This window comes from Aedes albopictus, chromosome 1 (assembly GCF_035046485.1).
Source record: "Aedes albopictus strain Foshan chromosome 1, AalbF5, whole genome shotgun sequence".
NCBI lineage: Eukaryota > Metazoa > Arthropoda > Insecta > Diptera > Culicidae > Aedes > Aedes albopictus.
In genome coordinates this window covers 319926978-319939889 of record NC_085136.1, presented here as the reverse complement: position 1 = coordinate 319939889, position 12912 = coordinate 319926978, and the positions used below count along the sequence as shown (strand labels likewise).

The 12912-nt window shown below is 45.9% G+C and overlaps 1 protein-coding gene across 1 annotated transcript in view; it reads right to left on the bottom strand.

The window, feature by feature from the left end:
• The window catches only part of LOC109398557 (dynein axonemal heavy chain 10), a 341003-nt gene that overhangs the window by 52558 nt on the left and 275533 nt on the right, over positions 1–12912 (bottom strand). The window contains 4 exon segments of the mRNA XM_062847206.1: positions 5375–5639; positions 5698–5790; positions 5844–6647; positions 7793–7903. Coding sequence (XP_062703190.1) covers positions 5375–5639; positions 5698–5790; positions 5844–6647; positions 7793–7903 — 1273 coding nt within the window.

Genomic DNA, 12912 nt, shown 5'->3' with positions numbered 1-12912 from the left:
AATATAGAAACATTCCTCTTTGACATATGGAGAGATTTCTCTCTGAAATCTGGAGAGATTCATCACTAGAATCTGGAGATTTTTTTCTGGAATCAGGAGAGATTATTCCCTGTAATCTGGAAGGATTCCTCTCAGGAATTTGGAGAGATTCCTCTCTGGAATCAGGAGAGATTTCGCGCCAAAATATGGAATCTGGAGAAATACCTCTCCGGAATCTGGAGAGATTCCTCTCCGGAATCTGGAGAGATTCCTCTCTCGAATCTAGAGAGATTCCTCTCCGGAATCTGAAGAGATTCCTTTCCGGAATCTGGAAAGATTCCTCTCCGGAATCTGGAGAGATTCCTCTGCAGAATCTGAAGAGATTCCTCTCCGGAATCTGGGGAGATTCCTCACGGAAATTGAGATTCCTTTCTGGAATCTAAACAGATTCCTTTCTGGAATCTGAACAGATTCCTTCCTCGAATCTTGAGAGATTCCTCTCAGGAATGTGGAGAGATTCCCCTCTGGAATGTGAAGAGATTCCTCTCTGGAATCCGGAGAGATTCCTCTCTTAAATCTTTCTGGAATCTGGAGAGATTCCTCTCTGCATTCTGGAGAGATTCCTCTCTGGAATCTGGAGAGATTCCTCTCAGGAATCTGGAGAGATTCCTCTCAGAAATCTGGAGAGATTCCTCTCAGGAATCTGGAGAGATTCCTCTCAGGAATCTGGAGAGATTCCTCTCAGGAATCTGAAGAGATTCCTCTCAGGAATCTGGAGAGATTCCTCTCAGGAATCTGAAGAGATTCCTCTCAGGAATCTGGAGAGATTCCTCTCAGGAATCTGGAGAGATTTCTCTCAGGAATATGAAGAGATTCCTCATTGAAATGTAGAGAGATTCCTCTCTGGAAACTGGAGAGATTCCTCTCTGGAATCTGGAGAAATACCTCTCCGGAATCTGGACAGATTCCTCTCTGGAATCTGGAGAGATTCCTCTCTCGAATCTAGAGAGATTCCTCTCCGGAATCTGGAGAGATTTCTCTCCGGAATCTGGAGAGATTCCTCTCCTGAATCAGGAGAGATTCCTCTCCGGAATCTGGAGAGATTCCACTCTGGAATCGGGAGAGATTCCACTCTGCAATCGGGAGAGATTCCTCTCTGGAATCTGGAGAGATTCCTCTTCGGAATCTGCTGAAATGCTTATCTGGTATCTTGAAAAATAGCTCTTTGGAATCTGCACATTTTCCTCTCTGGAATCTGGAGAGATAACTCTCTGGAATCTAGAGAGATTCCTCTCAGGAATCTAGAGAGTTTCCTCTCAGGAAGCTAGACAGATTCCTCTTAAGAATGTGGAGAGAATTTCCTCTGAAATCTGGAGAGTTTCCCCTCTGGAATCCAGAGAGATTCCTCTCTGGAATCGGGAGAGATTCCTCTCAGGAATCTGGAGAGATTTCTCTCAAGAATCTGGAAAGATTCCTCATTGAAATGTAAAGAGCTTCCTCTCTGTAATATGGAGAGATTCTTCTCTTGAATCTGAAGAGATTTCTCACAGGAATGTGGAGAGATTCCTCTCTGGAATCTGAAGAGATTCATCTTTGGAATCTGGAGAGATTCTTCTCAAGAATCTGAAGAGATTCCTCTCTGAAATTTGGAGAGATTCCTTCTGAAATCTGGAGAGATTCCTTCTGAAATCTGGATATATTCCTTTCTGGAATCTGGAGAGATTCTTTTCTGGAATCTGGAGAGATTCCTTTCTGGAATCTGGAAGGATTCCTCACAAGAATCAGGAGAGATTCCTCTCAGGAATCTGGAGAGATTCCTGTCAGGAATCTGGAGAGATTCCTGTCAGGAATCTGGAGAGATTCCTCTCCGGAATCTGGAGAGATTCCTCTCCGGAATCTGGAGAGATTCCTCTCCGGAATCTGGAGAGATTCCTCTCCGGAATCTGGAGAGATTCCTCTCCGGAATCTGGAGAGATTCCTCTCCGGAATCTAGAGAGATTCCTCTCCGGAATCTAGAGAGATTCCTCTCCGGAATCTGGAGAGATTCCTCTCCGGAATCTGGAGATTCCTCTCCGTAATCTGGAGAGATTCCTCTCCGGAATCTGGAGAGATTCCTCTCCGGAATCTGGAGAGATTCCTCTCCGGAATCTGGAGAGATTCCTCTCCGGAATCTGGAGAGATTCCTCTCCGGAATCTGGAGAGATTCCTCTCCGGAATCTGGAGAGATTCCTCTCCGGAATCTGGAGAGATTCCTCTCTGGAATCTGGAGAGATTCCTCTCCGGAATCTGGAGAGATTCCTCTCCGGAATCTGGAGAGATTCCTCTCCGAAATCTGGAGAGATTCCTCTCCGGAATCTGGAGAGATTCCTCTCCGGAATCTGGAGAGATTCCTCTCCGGAATCTGGAGAGATTCCTCTCCGGAATCTGGAGAGATTCCTCTCCGGAATCTGGAGAGATTCCTCTCCGGAATCTGGAGAGATTCCTCTCTGGAATCTGGAGAGATTCCTCTCCAGAATCTGGAGAGATTCCTCTCCGGAATCTGGAGAGATTCCTCTCCGGAATCTGGAGAGATTCCTCTCCGGAATCTGGAGAGATTCCTCTCCGGAATCTGGAGAGATTCCTCTCCGGAATCTGGAGAGATTCCTCTCCGCAATCTGGAGAGATTCTTCCCCGAAATCTGGAGACTCCTTCCCGGAATCTGGAGAGATTCCTCTCCGGAATCTGGAGAGATTCCTCTCCGGAATCTGAAGAGATTCCTCTCCGGAATCTGGAGAGATTCCTCTCCGGAATCTGGAGAGATTCCTCTCCGGAATCTGGAGAGATTCCTCTCCGGAATCTGGAGAGATTCCTCTCCGGAATCTGGAGAGATTCATCTCCGGAATCTGGAGAGATTCCTCTCCGGAATCTGGAGAGATTCCTCTCCGGAATCTGGAGAGATTCCTCTCCGGAATCTGGAGAGATTCATCTCCGGAATCTGGAGAGATTCCTCTCCGGAATCTGGAGAGATTCCTCTCCGAAATCTGGAGAGATTTTTCTCAGGAATCTGGAGAGATTCCTCTCCGGAATCTGGAGCGATTCCTCTCCGGAATGTGGAGAGATTCCTCTCCGGAATCTGGAGAGATTTCTCTCCGGAATCTGGAGAGATTCCTCTCCTGAATCAGGAGAGATTCCTCTCCGGAATCTGGAGAGATTCCACTCTGGAATCGGGAGAGATTCCACTCTGGAATCGGGAGAGATTCCTCTCTGGAATCTGGAGAGATTCCTCTCTGGAATCTGCCGAAATGCTTATCTGGTATCTTGAAAAATAGCTCTTTGGAATCTGCACATTTTCCTCTCTGGAATCTGGAGAGATAACTCTCTGGAATCTAGAGAGATTCCTCTCAGGAATCTAGAGAGTTTCCTCTCAGGAAGCTAGACAGATTCCTCTTAAGAATGTGGAGAGAATTTCCTCTGAAATCTGGAGAGTTTTCTCTCTGGAATCCAGAGAGATTCCTCTCTGGAATCGGGAGAGATTTCTCTCTGGAATCTGGAGAAATTCCTCTCAGGAATCTGGAGAGATTCCTCTCAGGAATCTGGAGAGATTTCTCTCAAGAATCTGGAAAGATTCCTCATTGAAATGTAAAGAGCTTCCTCTCTGTAATATGGAGAGATTCTTCTCTTGAATCTGAAGAGATTTCTCACAGGAATGTGGAGAGATTCCTCTCTGGAATCTGAAGAGATTCATCTTTGGAATCTGGAGAGATTCTTCTCAAGAATCTGAAGAGATTCCTCTCTGAAATTTGGAGAGATTCCTTCTGAAATCTGGAGAGATTCCTTCTGAAATCTGGATATATTCCTTTCTGGAATCTGGAGAGATTCTTTTCTGGAATCTGGAGAGATTCCTTTCTGGAATCTGGAAGGATTCCTCACAAGAATCAGGAGAGATTCCTCTCAGGAATCTGGAGAGATTCCTGTCAGGAATCTGGAGAGATTCCTGTCAGGAATCTGGAGAGATTCCTGTCAGGAATCTGGAGAGATTCCTCTCCGGAATCTGGAGAGATTCCTCTCCGGAATCTGGAGAGATTCCTCTCCGGAATCAGGAGAGATTCCTCTCCGGAATCAGGAGAGATTCATCTCCGGAATCAAGAGAGATTCATCTCCGGAATTTGGAGAGATTCCTCTCCGGAGTCTGGAGAGATTCCTTTCCGGGATCTGGAAAGATTCCTCTCCGAAATCTGGATAGATTCCTCTCCGGAATCTGGAGAGATTCCTCTCTTGGAATCTAGAGAGATTCTTGTCCTGGAATCTGGAGAGATTCTTGTCCTGGAATCTGGAGAGATTTCTCTCCAGAATTTGGAGAGATTCCTCTCCGGAATCTGGAGAGATTTCTCTTCGGAATCTGGAGAGATTCCTCTCCGGAATCTGGAGAGATTCCTCTTCGGAATCTGGAGAGATTCCTCTTCGGAATCTGGAGAGATTCCTCTCCGGAATCTGGAGAGATTCCTCTCCGGAATCTGGAGAGATTCCTGTCCGGAATCTGGAGAGATTCCTGTCCGGAATCTGGAGAGATTTCTCTCCGGAATCTGGAGAGATTCCTCTCCGGAATCTGGAAAATTTCCTCTTCGAAATCTGGAGAGATTCCTTTCCGGAATCTGGAGAGATTCCTCTTTGGAATCTGGAGAGATTCCTCTCTGCGATCTGGAGATGTTCCTCTCTGGAAGCTGCAGAGACTCCATTCTGGAATCTGGACATATTCCTCTCTGTTATCTGAAGAGATTCCTCTCTGGAATCTGGAGAGATTTCACTATGGAATATGGACTCTAGCCTAGGAAAGCTTTCGACCGAAGCTTAGGCAAGCTTCCGACAGAGTCTTAGAAAAGCTTCTGACAAAAGTTTCGGAAAGCTTTCGACAGAAGCTTAGGAATGCTTCTAATAAAAGCTTGAGTAAGCTTCCGACAGAAGCTTAGGAAAATCTCCGACAGATGCTAATGAAAGCTCCCGGCATAAGCTTAAGAAAACTTCCGACAGAAGCATAAGAAAGCTTCCGAAAGAAGCTTAAGAAAACTTCCGACAGAAGCTTAGGAAAGCTTCCGATAGAAGCTTGGGATAGCTTCCGGCGAAAGCTTATGAAAGCTTCCGACAGAAGCTTAGGGAAGCTTCTGACAGCAACTCGAGAAAACTCGTGAGGAAACTTCGGAAAGCTTCCGACACATATTTACTTTAAGCTTCAGTCTGAAGCTTAGGAAAACTTCCGTCAGAAGCTTAGGAAAGCTTCCGACAGAAGCTTAAGAAAGCTTCCGACAAAAGCTTTTGAAAGCTTCCGATAAAAGCTTGGCGAAGATTCCGACGGAGGAAGGCCTCCGTCAGAAGCTCAGAAAGTCTTTGCGGCCTTTTGTGTTCTATAAACCTAACTTACACATATCCTTGAACTTCTTCCAGCTCAAGTCCTTCGTTCGGTCGTACATGCCTTCCCGTTCGAAGAGCAACTTGAGCAGAGCGATCGGTTGCTGCGTTCCGTAACTGTCCACCTGAGGCATATTCATGTCGTCTATGAAGGCGACCAACTTTTTCCCGACCGGAGGCCCAAAAATGTCCTTGGTGCGTTTGTCTACCGCAGCTTCGATAGTCTTCTGCACGTCCATCGACGACGTTCGTGACGAGAAGTTGATGTTCAGGATGATCTGTGGAATTTGAGGTGATATGTGAGCGAATTCGTTAACCTAAGACGTATGAGCTTACGTAAGTATCCCGATTAAGTTGCCGAAGGAAGCTGGAAATCACCGCCGTTTTGGAGGTTCCTGTATCTCCCACCAGAAGAACTGGATGACGGATCTGAAAACGAGGTTTGATTAGATACACAACCTAAACCCATCTCCCAAACTTACATCATTCATAGATTTGAGAATCCACTCCGTCTGCAGCGTGTCCACCGTTGGAACCAAGATCTCACTGAACGGTGTCTCCCGATCGTGGACGTACTTCGGAACGACCCATTCCCACGCAAGCCACACTTTCTTTTCCAGATCGAAGAAGTATTCGTACAATGTTGGCTTCAGTGATGGCACCTGTCCGGCCTTAGCTGGAGCACTGGGGCTATCTTCGTAGTTGATCATCTCCAGGTTGCGTTTGACGAACGAATCGAACCGAATTCGGGATTCTTCAAGCAGTGCAGCACCCAACGATGCGTACAGGCACTGAATGAAGCCACATTCCATGCAGTCCTCGTCATAAGGACAAACGGTGCTCGATTTTGGAAACATGGCGTCGTAAAAGTAACACAACTGCGTAACCATGTTCAGGTTAGTCTGGGGAATCACCATTGCGAGCGGGTTTTCCTGATTGTTACCATCCACTCCCTCCAGTATGTAATCGATCGCTATCGCAATAATCTTATCGAACATTTTCCCTAGCAACTCCTTTTCCTGTTCGTAGCGGCCGCGTAGCCAACGATCCCAGTAACACTGGTAGCCGAGATTTTTCGGATCTAGATAAACCATACCAGCACGTGAAACGGTCGCAGGAGAAGCGTACGCCAGATCACCGACTTCGAACAGCAGCGCACAGTAGCTGTTGAGCCGGATTCGTTCGCCGTTGGCCAGCGTGAGCAGTTTGTTGTCGTCCATAACCGAGTTCATGTTCTCGATCCACAGGGCGTCGACATCTCCGTCGAAGCATACGTAGCGACGTTCCTGTTTTATGGAAATGATGTTTAGAACTTATGGGCATTTGAAAAACTCCTAGCAAATTTGGAAATTTCCAGCAGAAGCTTTGGAAAGCTTCCAGCAGAAGCATCGAAAAGGTTCTAGTAGAAGCTTTGGAAAGCATCATGCACATGCTTTGAAATGCTTCCAGCAAAAGCTTTGGAAAGCTTCCAAAAGAAGCTTGGGAAAGCTTCCGGAAGAAGCTTAGAAAAGCTTTTAGCTGTAGTTACGCAAAACTTCCTGCAGAAGGTTTGGTAAGCTTCCAGCAGAAGTTTTGGAAAGCTTCCAGCAGAAGCTTTGGAAAACTTCCAGCAAAAGCTTTGGAAAGCTTCCAGCAGAAGCTTTGGAAAGGTTGCAGCAGAAGCTTTGGAAAGCTTCCAGCCGAAGCTTTGGAAAGCTTCCAGCAGAAGCTTTGGAAAGCTTCCAGCAGAAACTATGGGAAGCTTCCAGCAGAAGCTTTGGAAAGCTTCCAGCAGAAGCTTTGGAAAGCTTCCAGCAGAAGCTTTGGAAAGCTTCCAGCAAAAGCTTTGGAAAGCTTCCAGCAGAAGCTTTGGAAAGGTTGCAGCAGAAGCTTTGGAAAGCTTCCAGCCGAAGCTTTGGAAAGCTTCCAGCAGAAGCTTTGGAAAGCTTCCAGCAGAAACTATGGGAAGCTTCCAGCAGAAGCTTTGGAAAGCTTCCAGCAGAAGCTTTGGAAAGCTTCCAGCAGAAGCTTTGGAAAGCTTCCAGCAGAAGCTTTGGAAAGCTTCCAGCAGAAGCTTTGGAAAGCTTCCAGCAGAAGCTTTGGAAAGCTTCCAACAGAAGCTCCTTCCAGCAGTAGCATAGGGAAGTTCTCAATGAAAGATTTCAAAGCCGTTCAACTAAAGCTTATTATCACTTTTAGCCATTGCCTAAAAATCTAGCAGATGGTTCCGAAAGCATAGACTGTGCGCTGCAAATTTTAAATTACAATATTTTTGCTTCGCCAGACCAGGACTAACATGTATGCCCACCATAAACCCCAAGCTCATCAGCGAAGAGCCTCTCTATTTTCCCCCGAAAAATCCAATAACCGATATGCATCCCAATAATCAAAACTCTCGAGCAAAAAAAAAAAAGAACTGCTCAGTATCGCCTTTCATACAAAGTGTACTTACATCGCGCTCCGTGGGTCGATTCATCTCGCGAAATATGTTGGAGAAGAGCCCATCAATCCAATCGCGGGTGTTCGGATCCAGATAGCCGTACAGTTCAACCACCGAGCAGGCCTGAATTGGGCGAGAGGAATAGAAAATAGCACTATGAAATGGGGGTATCAACGACAGACAAAAAAGGTAAAAAAAGAACTGAAACTAAAAATTAGCCTCCACAATCTGGAAAGTGCACCTTTTGGTGGGGCTATTCATCGTCTGCATGCCATTCAGCCACTATGGCTACTAGTGCCCTCCATGGATATGACCGACCGACCGACGTTCAATAGGTGAAGTTCTTGTTGAAGTTTGATTTTGTATCCTGCTGGGCTTTGCTTAGGAAAGGTATTGATTTCTAAAAAAAGCTTTAATACTACCTCATAAGCATCTACACTTACAATAATTTAATAGAGAAATCCTTCCCTAGAATCTGGAGAGATTCTTTCTTGGAGCTTGGAGAGATTCTTCCCAGATTGGAGACATTCTACTTCGGAATCTGAAGAGATTCCTTTTAAAAATCTGGAGAAATTCCTTTCTGGAATCTGGAGAGATTCCTTTCTGGGATCGGCAGCAATTCCTTTTTGTAATTTGGAGATATTCCTCTTTGAAACCTCAACAGATCCCTCTCTGGAACCTGGAGAGATTGCGGTCTGGAATCTGAAGAGATTCCTTTTTAGAATCTGGATAGATTCTTCTTTGGCATTTGGAGATATACTTCTCTGGGATGTGGAGAGATTCCTCTCTGAAATCTTGAGACTCCTTTCTGTCTTTTGGGGAGATTCCTCTCCAGAATCTGGAGAGATTACTCTCTGGATTCTGGAGAGATTGCTCTCTAGAATCACGAGAGTTTCTTCTCTGGATTCTGGAGAGATTCCTCTTCAGATTCTGGAGAGATTACTCTCCGGAAGCTGGAGAGATTCCTCTTCGGAATCTGGAGAGGTTTCTCTCTGGAATCTGGAGAGATGCCTCTCCGAAATCTGGAGAGATTCCTCTCCGGAATCTGGAGAGATTCCTCTCCGGAATCTGGAGAGATTCCTCTCTGGAATGTGGAGAGATTCCTCTCTGGAATGTGGAGAGATTCTTCTCTGGAATGTGGAGAGATTCCTCTCCGGAAACTGGAGAGATTTCTCTCAGGAATCTGGAGAGATTCCTCTCCGGAATCTGGAGATTCCTCTCCGGAATCTGGAGAGATTCCTCTCCGAAATCTGGAGAGATTCCTCTCTGGAATGTGGAAAGATTCTTCTCTGGAATTTGGAGAGATTCCTCTCTGGATTGTGGAGAGATTCCTCTCTGGAATGTGGAGAGATTCCTCTCTTGAATGTGGAGAGATTCCTCTCTTGAATGTGGAGAGATTCCTCTCTGGAAGCTGGAGAGATTCCTGTCTAGAATTTTGAGAGATTCTTCGCTGGAATCTGGGGATTCCTCTCTGGAATCTGGAGAGATACCTCTCTGAAATCTGGAGAGATTTCTCTTTTGGAATCTGGAGATATTTCTCTTTTGGAATCTGGAAAGTTTCGTCTTTGGAATGTAGAGAAATTCCTATCTGGTATCTCGAGAAATAACTCTATCTAATATAGAGAGATTCCTCTCTGGAATATGAAGAGATTTCTCTCTGGAATCTGGAGAGATGCCTCTCCGAAATCTGGAGAGATTCCTCTCCGGAATCTGGAGAGATTCCTCTCCGGAATCTGGAGAGATTCCTCTCCGGAATGTGGAGAGATTCCTCTCTGGAATATGGAGAGATTCCTCTCTGGAATGTGGAGAGATTCCTCTCTGGAATGTGGAGAGATTCTTCTCTGGAATGTGGAGAGATTCCTCTCCGGAAACTGGAGAGATTTCTCTCAGGAATCTGGAGAGATTCCTCTCCGGAATCTGGAGATTCCTCTCCGGAATCTGGAGAGATTCCTCTCCGAAATCTGGAGAGATTCCTCTCTGGAATGTGGAAAGATTCTTCTCTGGAATTTGGAGAGATTCCTCTCTGGATTGTGGAGAGATTCCTTTCTGGAATGTGGAGAGATTCCTCTCTTGAATGTGGAGAGATTCCTCTCTTGAATGTGGAGAGATTCCTCTCTGGAAGCTGGAGAGATTCCTGTCTGGAATTTTGAGAGATTCTTCGCTGGAATCTGGGGATTCCTCTCTGGAATCTGGAGAGATACCTCTCTGAAATCTGGAGAGATTTCTCTTTTGGAATCTGGAGATATTTCTCTTTTGGAATCTGGAAAGTTTCGTCTTTGGAATGTAGAGAAATTCCTATCTGGTATCTCGAGAAATAACTCTATCTAATATGGAGAGATTCCTCTCTGGAATATGAAGAGATTTCTCTCTGGAATCTGGAGAGATGCCTCTTCGAAATCTGGAGAGATTCCTCTCCGGAATCTGGAGAGATTCCTCTCCGGAATCTGGAGAGATTCCTCTCCGGAATGTGGAGAGATTCCTCTCTGGAATATGGAGAGATTCCTCTCTGAAATGTGGAGAGATTCCTCTCTGGAATGTGGAGAGATTCTTCTCTGGAATGTGGAGAGATTCCTCTCCGGAAACTGGAGAGATTTCTCTGTAAGAATCGACTAGCTCAGGGCTCCAACCTCAGGGTCGCCACCTACTTGCTACGAGTGGACCTCAAACGAAAGGGAAACAATATCAGACCAACACACGACATCCAAGGACCTCTTTTAGTTAAATGGCACAAACACAAGTTTAGCTTATACATATATTTATTTAACTTACATTGTTTCAAGAGGGGAAAGGGGTATCGTTGCGGCCGATCTGCTGCTGGTGGGGCTTGAGTTGGTGTTTGTTAGCAGGCGAGAGAGAGAGGTTGATGATTCTGGCAGGCTTGCGTGGTGGTATGGGATCCTTGTTCGGTGGCGCTGCGAGGCATGCTTGGTGGTTGGAAGGTTTCGCTCGGAGGTGCTGGAAGCTGTCTGGGCGGTTGGCTCGGATAAAATCGTAGACCAGAGGTCGCGGGGTCCTATTGGGGCCGACCTCGCTTGGCTGTCCTTAGGCTTCGAATCGACGTTCCCGGGCTCGCTGACGGCGCAGAGGCACATAGGATATGGGTGTCTAGCGGACTAGACCCTCACCGCAATAGCTTCGGCCAGTGCTGCTCGTGGCGTGTGGGCTGGCAATGGCGTGACGCGCAGGGACCACCAGCCCGGAACTCGCCGAATCGCTGGTTCTACCGTCCGGCTCTGGTCCGACACGTGGGGTGGTTCGTGATGGGGTTAGCGTGGTTGCGAAGAGGTCTTTCCGACGTTCCACTTGCCCGCTCACGGCGACGTGACACATAGGATATTGGGTTTAGCAAGCTAAACCCTCACCGCAAAAACTTTGGCCACTTCTGCCCGTGGCGTGTGGTGTGGCACTGGCGTAACGCTCAACAACCACTGGCAAGGGACTCGCCGGAATCCAAAGCGATCAAATCCGTGGTCCACGGGGATGGCAACAATGTGGGCCACAACCAGAGAGGGGTCCGCTTCTGTCCTGGAGGCCACTTCAACTTTCGATCGACTGGAACCTGGTCGATGACGTCACGTGGGGTTTGACGAAAGGTCCACTTTACTAGAGGGAAACTGGTTGACCCGGTGTTCCGATACCAGCGTTTCACTAATCCGGCCGGGTGGGCAGGGCCCTAATCTCACTATACCGTTCACCGTACCGTTCAAACTTCGTAATTTGGGGTGCAATTTGCGTTGTTCCCGGGGCCGTAACTTTCGCTTATCGGCCTTATAGCGTCCGTTCGGTAGCAAGGTTCACACTCTTCTCCTTATACTTTTCCATCCGATCCTCTATTCCCTACCTCTCTCGCTCTCGCCTTCTCGCTCTCTTCCTCTCTCGTCTCGTTTCCGGTGCACCACTGATGACAACCATGACGACTCATAATTGATGTATGTAACGCCGAGGGGTTAGTATTTTATGGTTTCATTATTTATGTACACGGAAAGTATTTACTCTTGAATTTTTAACTTATTTATAGAATTAATATTTTATGTTAAATTTTACAATTGTTTTTGTGTGCCATGGAAAACTCTACTCCTATTTGTTTAACTTAATCCAAAGCTACTATTAAGGTTTTTAATGACTGATGCCAAGAAAAAGAAGATCTATCCCTAGCCTCGCAAAACAAAACCCTAGACACCCTGCATTGACCTGGACATTTGTTCCCAAGCATTTGGTAACAATCATCCCACCTCCCGGTAAAAAAAAATACCTTTTTGCAAGGGTATTTTTTTTTATGAAAATATCGTTGTTCACATAACCGTTTTATTCGATTTGGGTACAATTCTCCGGATCCATTTATGGTTTAAATTAATCCCGTAAAATACTAACGTTTCAAGATATCTGCTGGTAGTGGCTCGCAGTATAATCTTTTTATTTTATTTTTTTTTTCAATTTTGCTGTTGGTTTTATTAAATTAGTTTCAGATCAAATAGCTTTTCTCTTAATCTAATCAAGGTATTCCATTTCATTCACTCTCTCATTTATACGCTCTTTCAATCGGGTACCCTTCTTACTTCAATCACTCAACGCTTATTCTTGATCATTCATACAATCTTAATTCTAATGCTGTCTCTATTATCCTAGGGGTTATCCAGAAGATATCGACTTTCTTCAGGGATGGCTCACGCTAGAAGACTGTAACCGTCTTCTGGCAGGTCGATGAGGCCAAAGAACTACCTTATCGACATCTATTACTTCCTAACTTCTTCTAATCCGATTCTGGAGACTGTCCCATATAATCTTCCTCTCGGGAAGAAATGGAATTACATCTGTTTTGAATCTGTGACCCAGACGGTTTCTCGAAGAAACCAGTGAGTCCCCCGTTTGCCATAATCTTGACGATTTATAGCAAACGTTCTTTTCGACTTCGCGGCTTATTCCTTCTCTACGTAGCTGTCAAACTCTACGAAAACAAAACATAAACATTGAACCAAATTATTATTGCCAAACAGCAGGATCGCTACTGATCGACTGGAATTTCTTTGAAAACACCCGTTTGGATGGAGAATTGACCCCTGCAGGGTCCTGGAGAAACGATGCAGAACATTCCCAATCTTCACCGATTCCCGACTATATCCCTGCAGTATTTG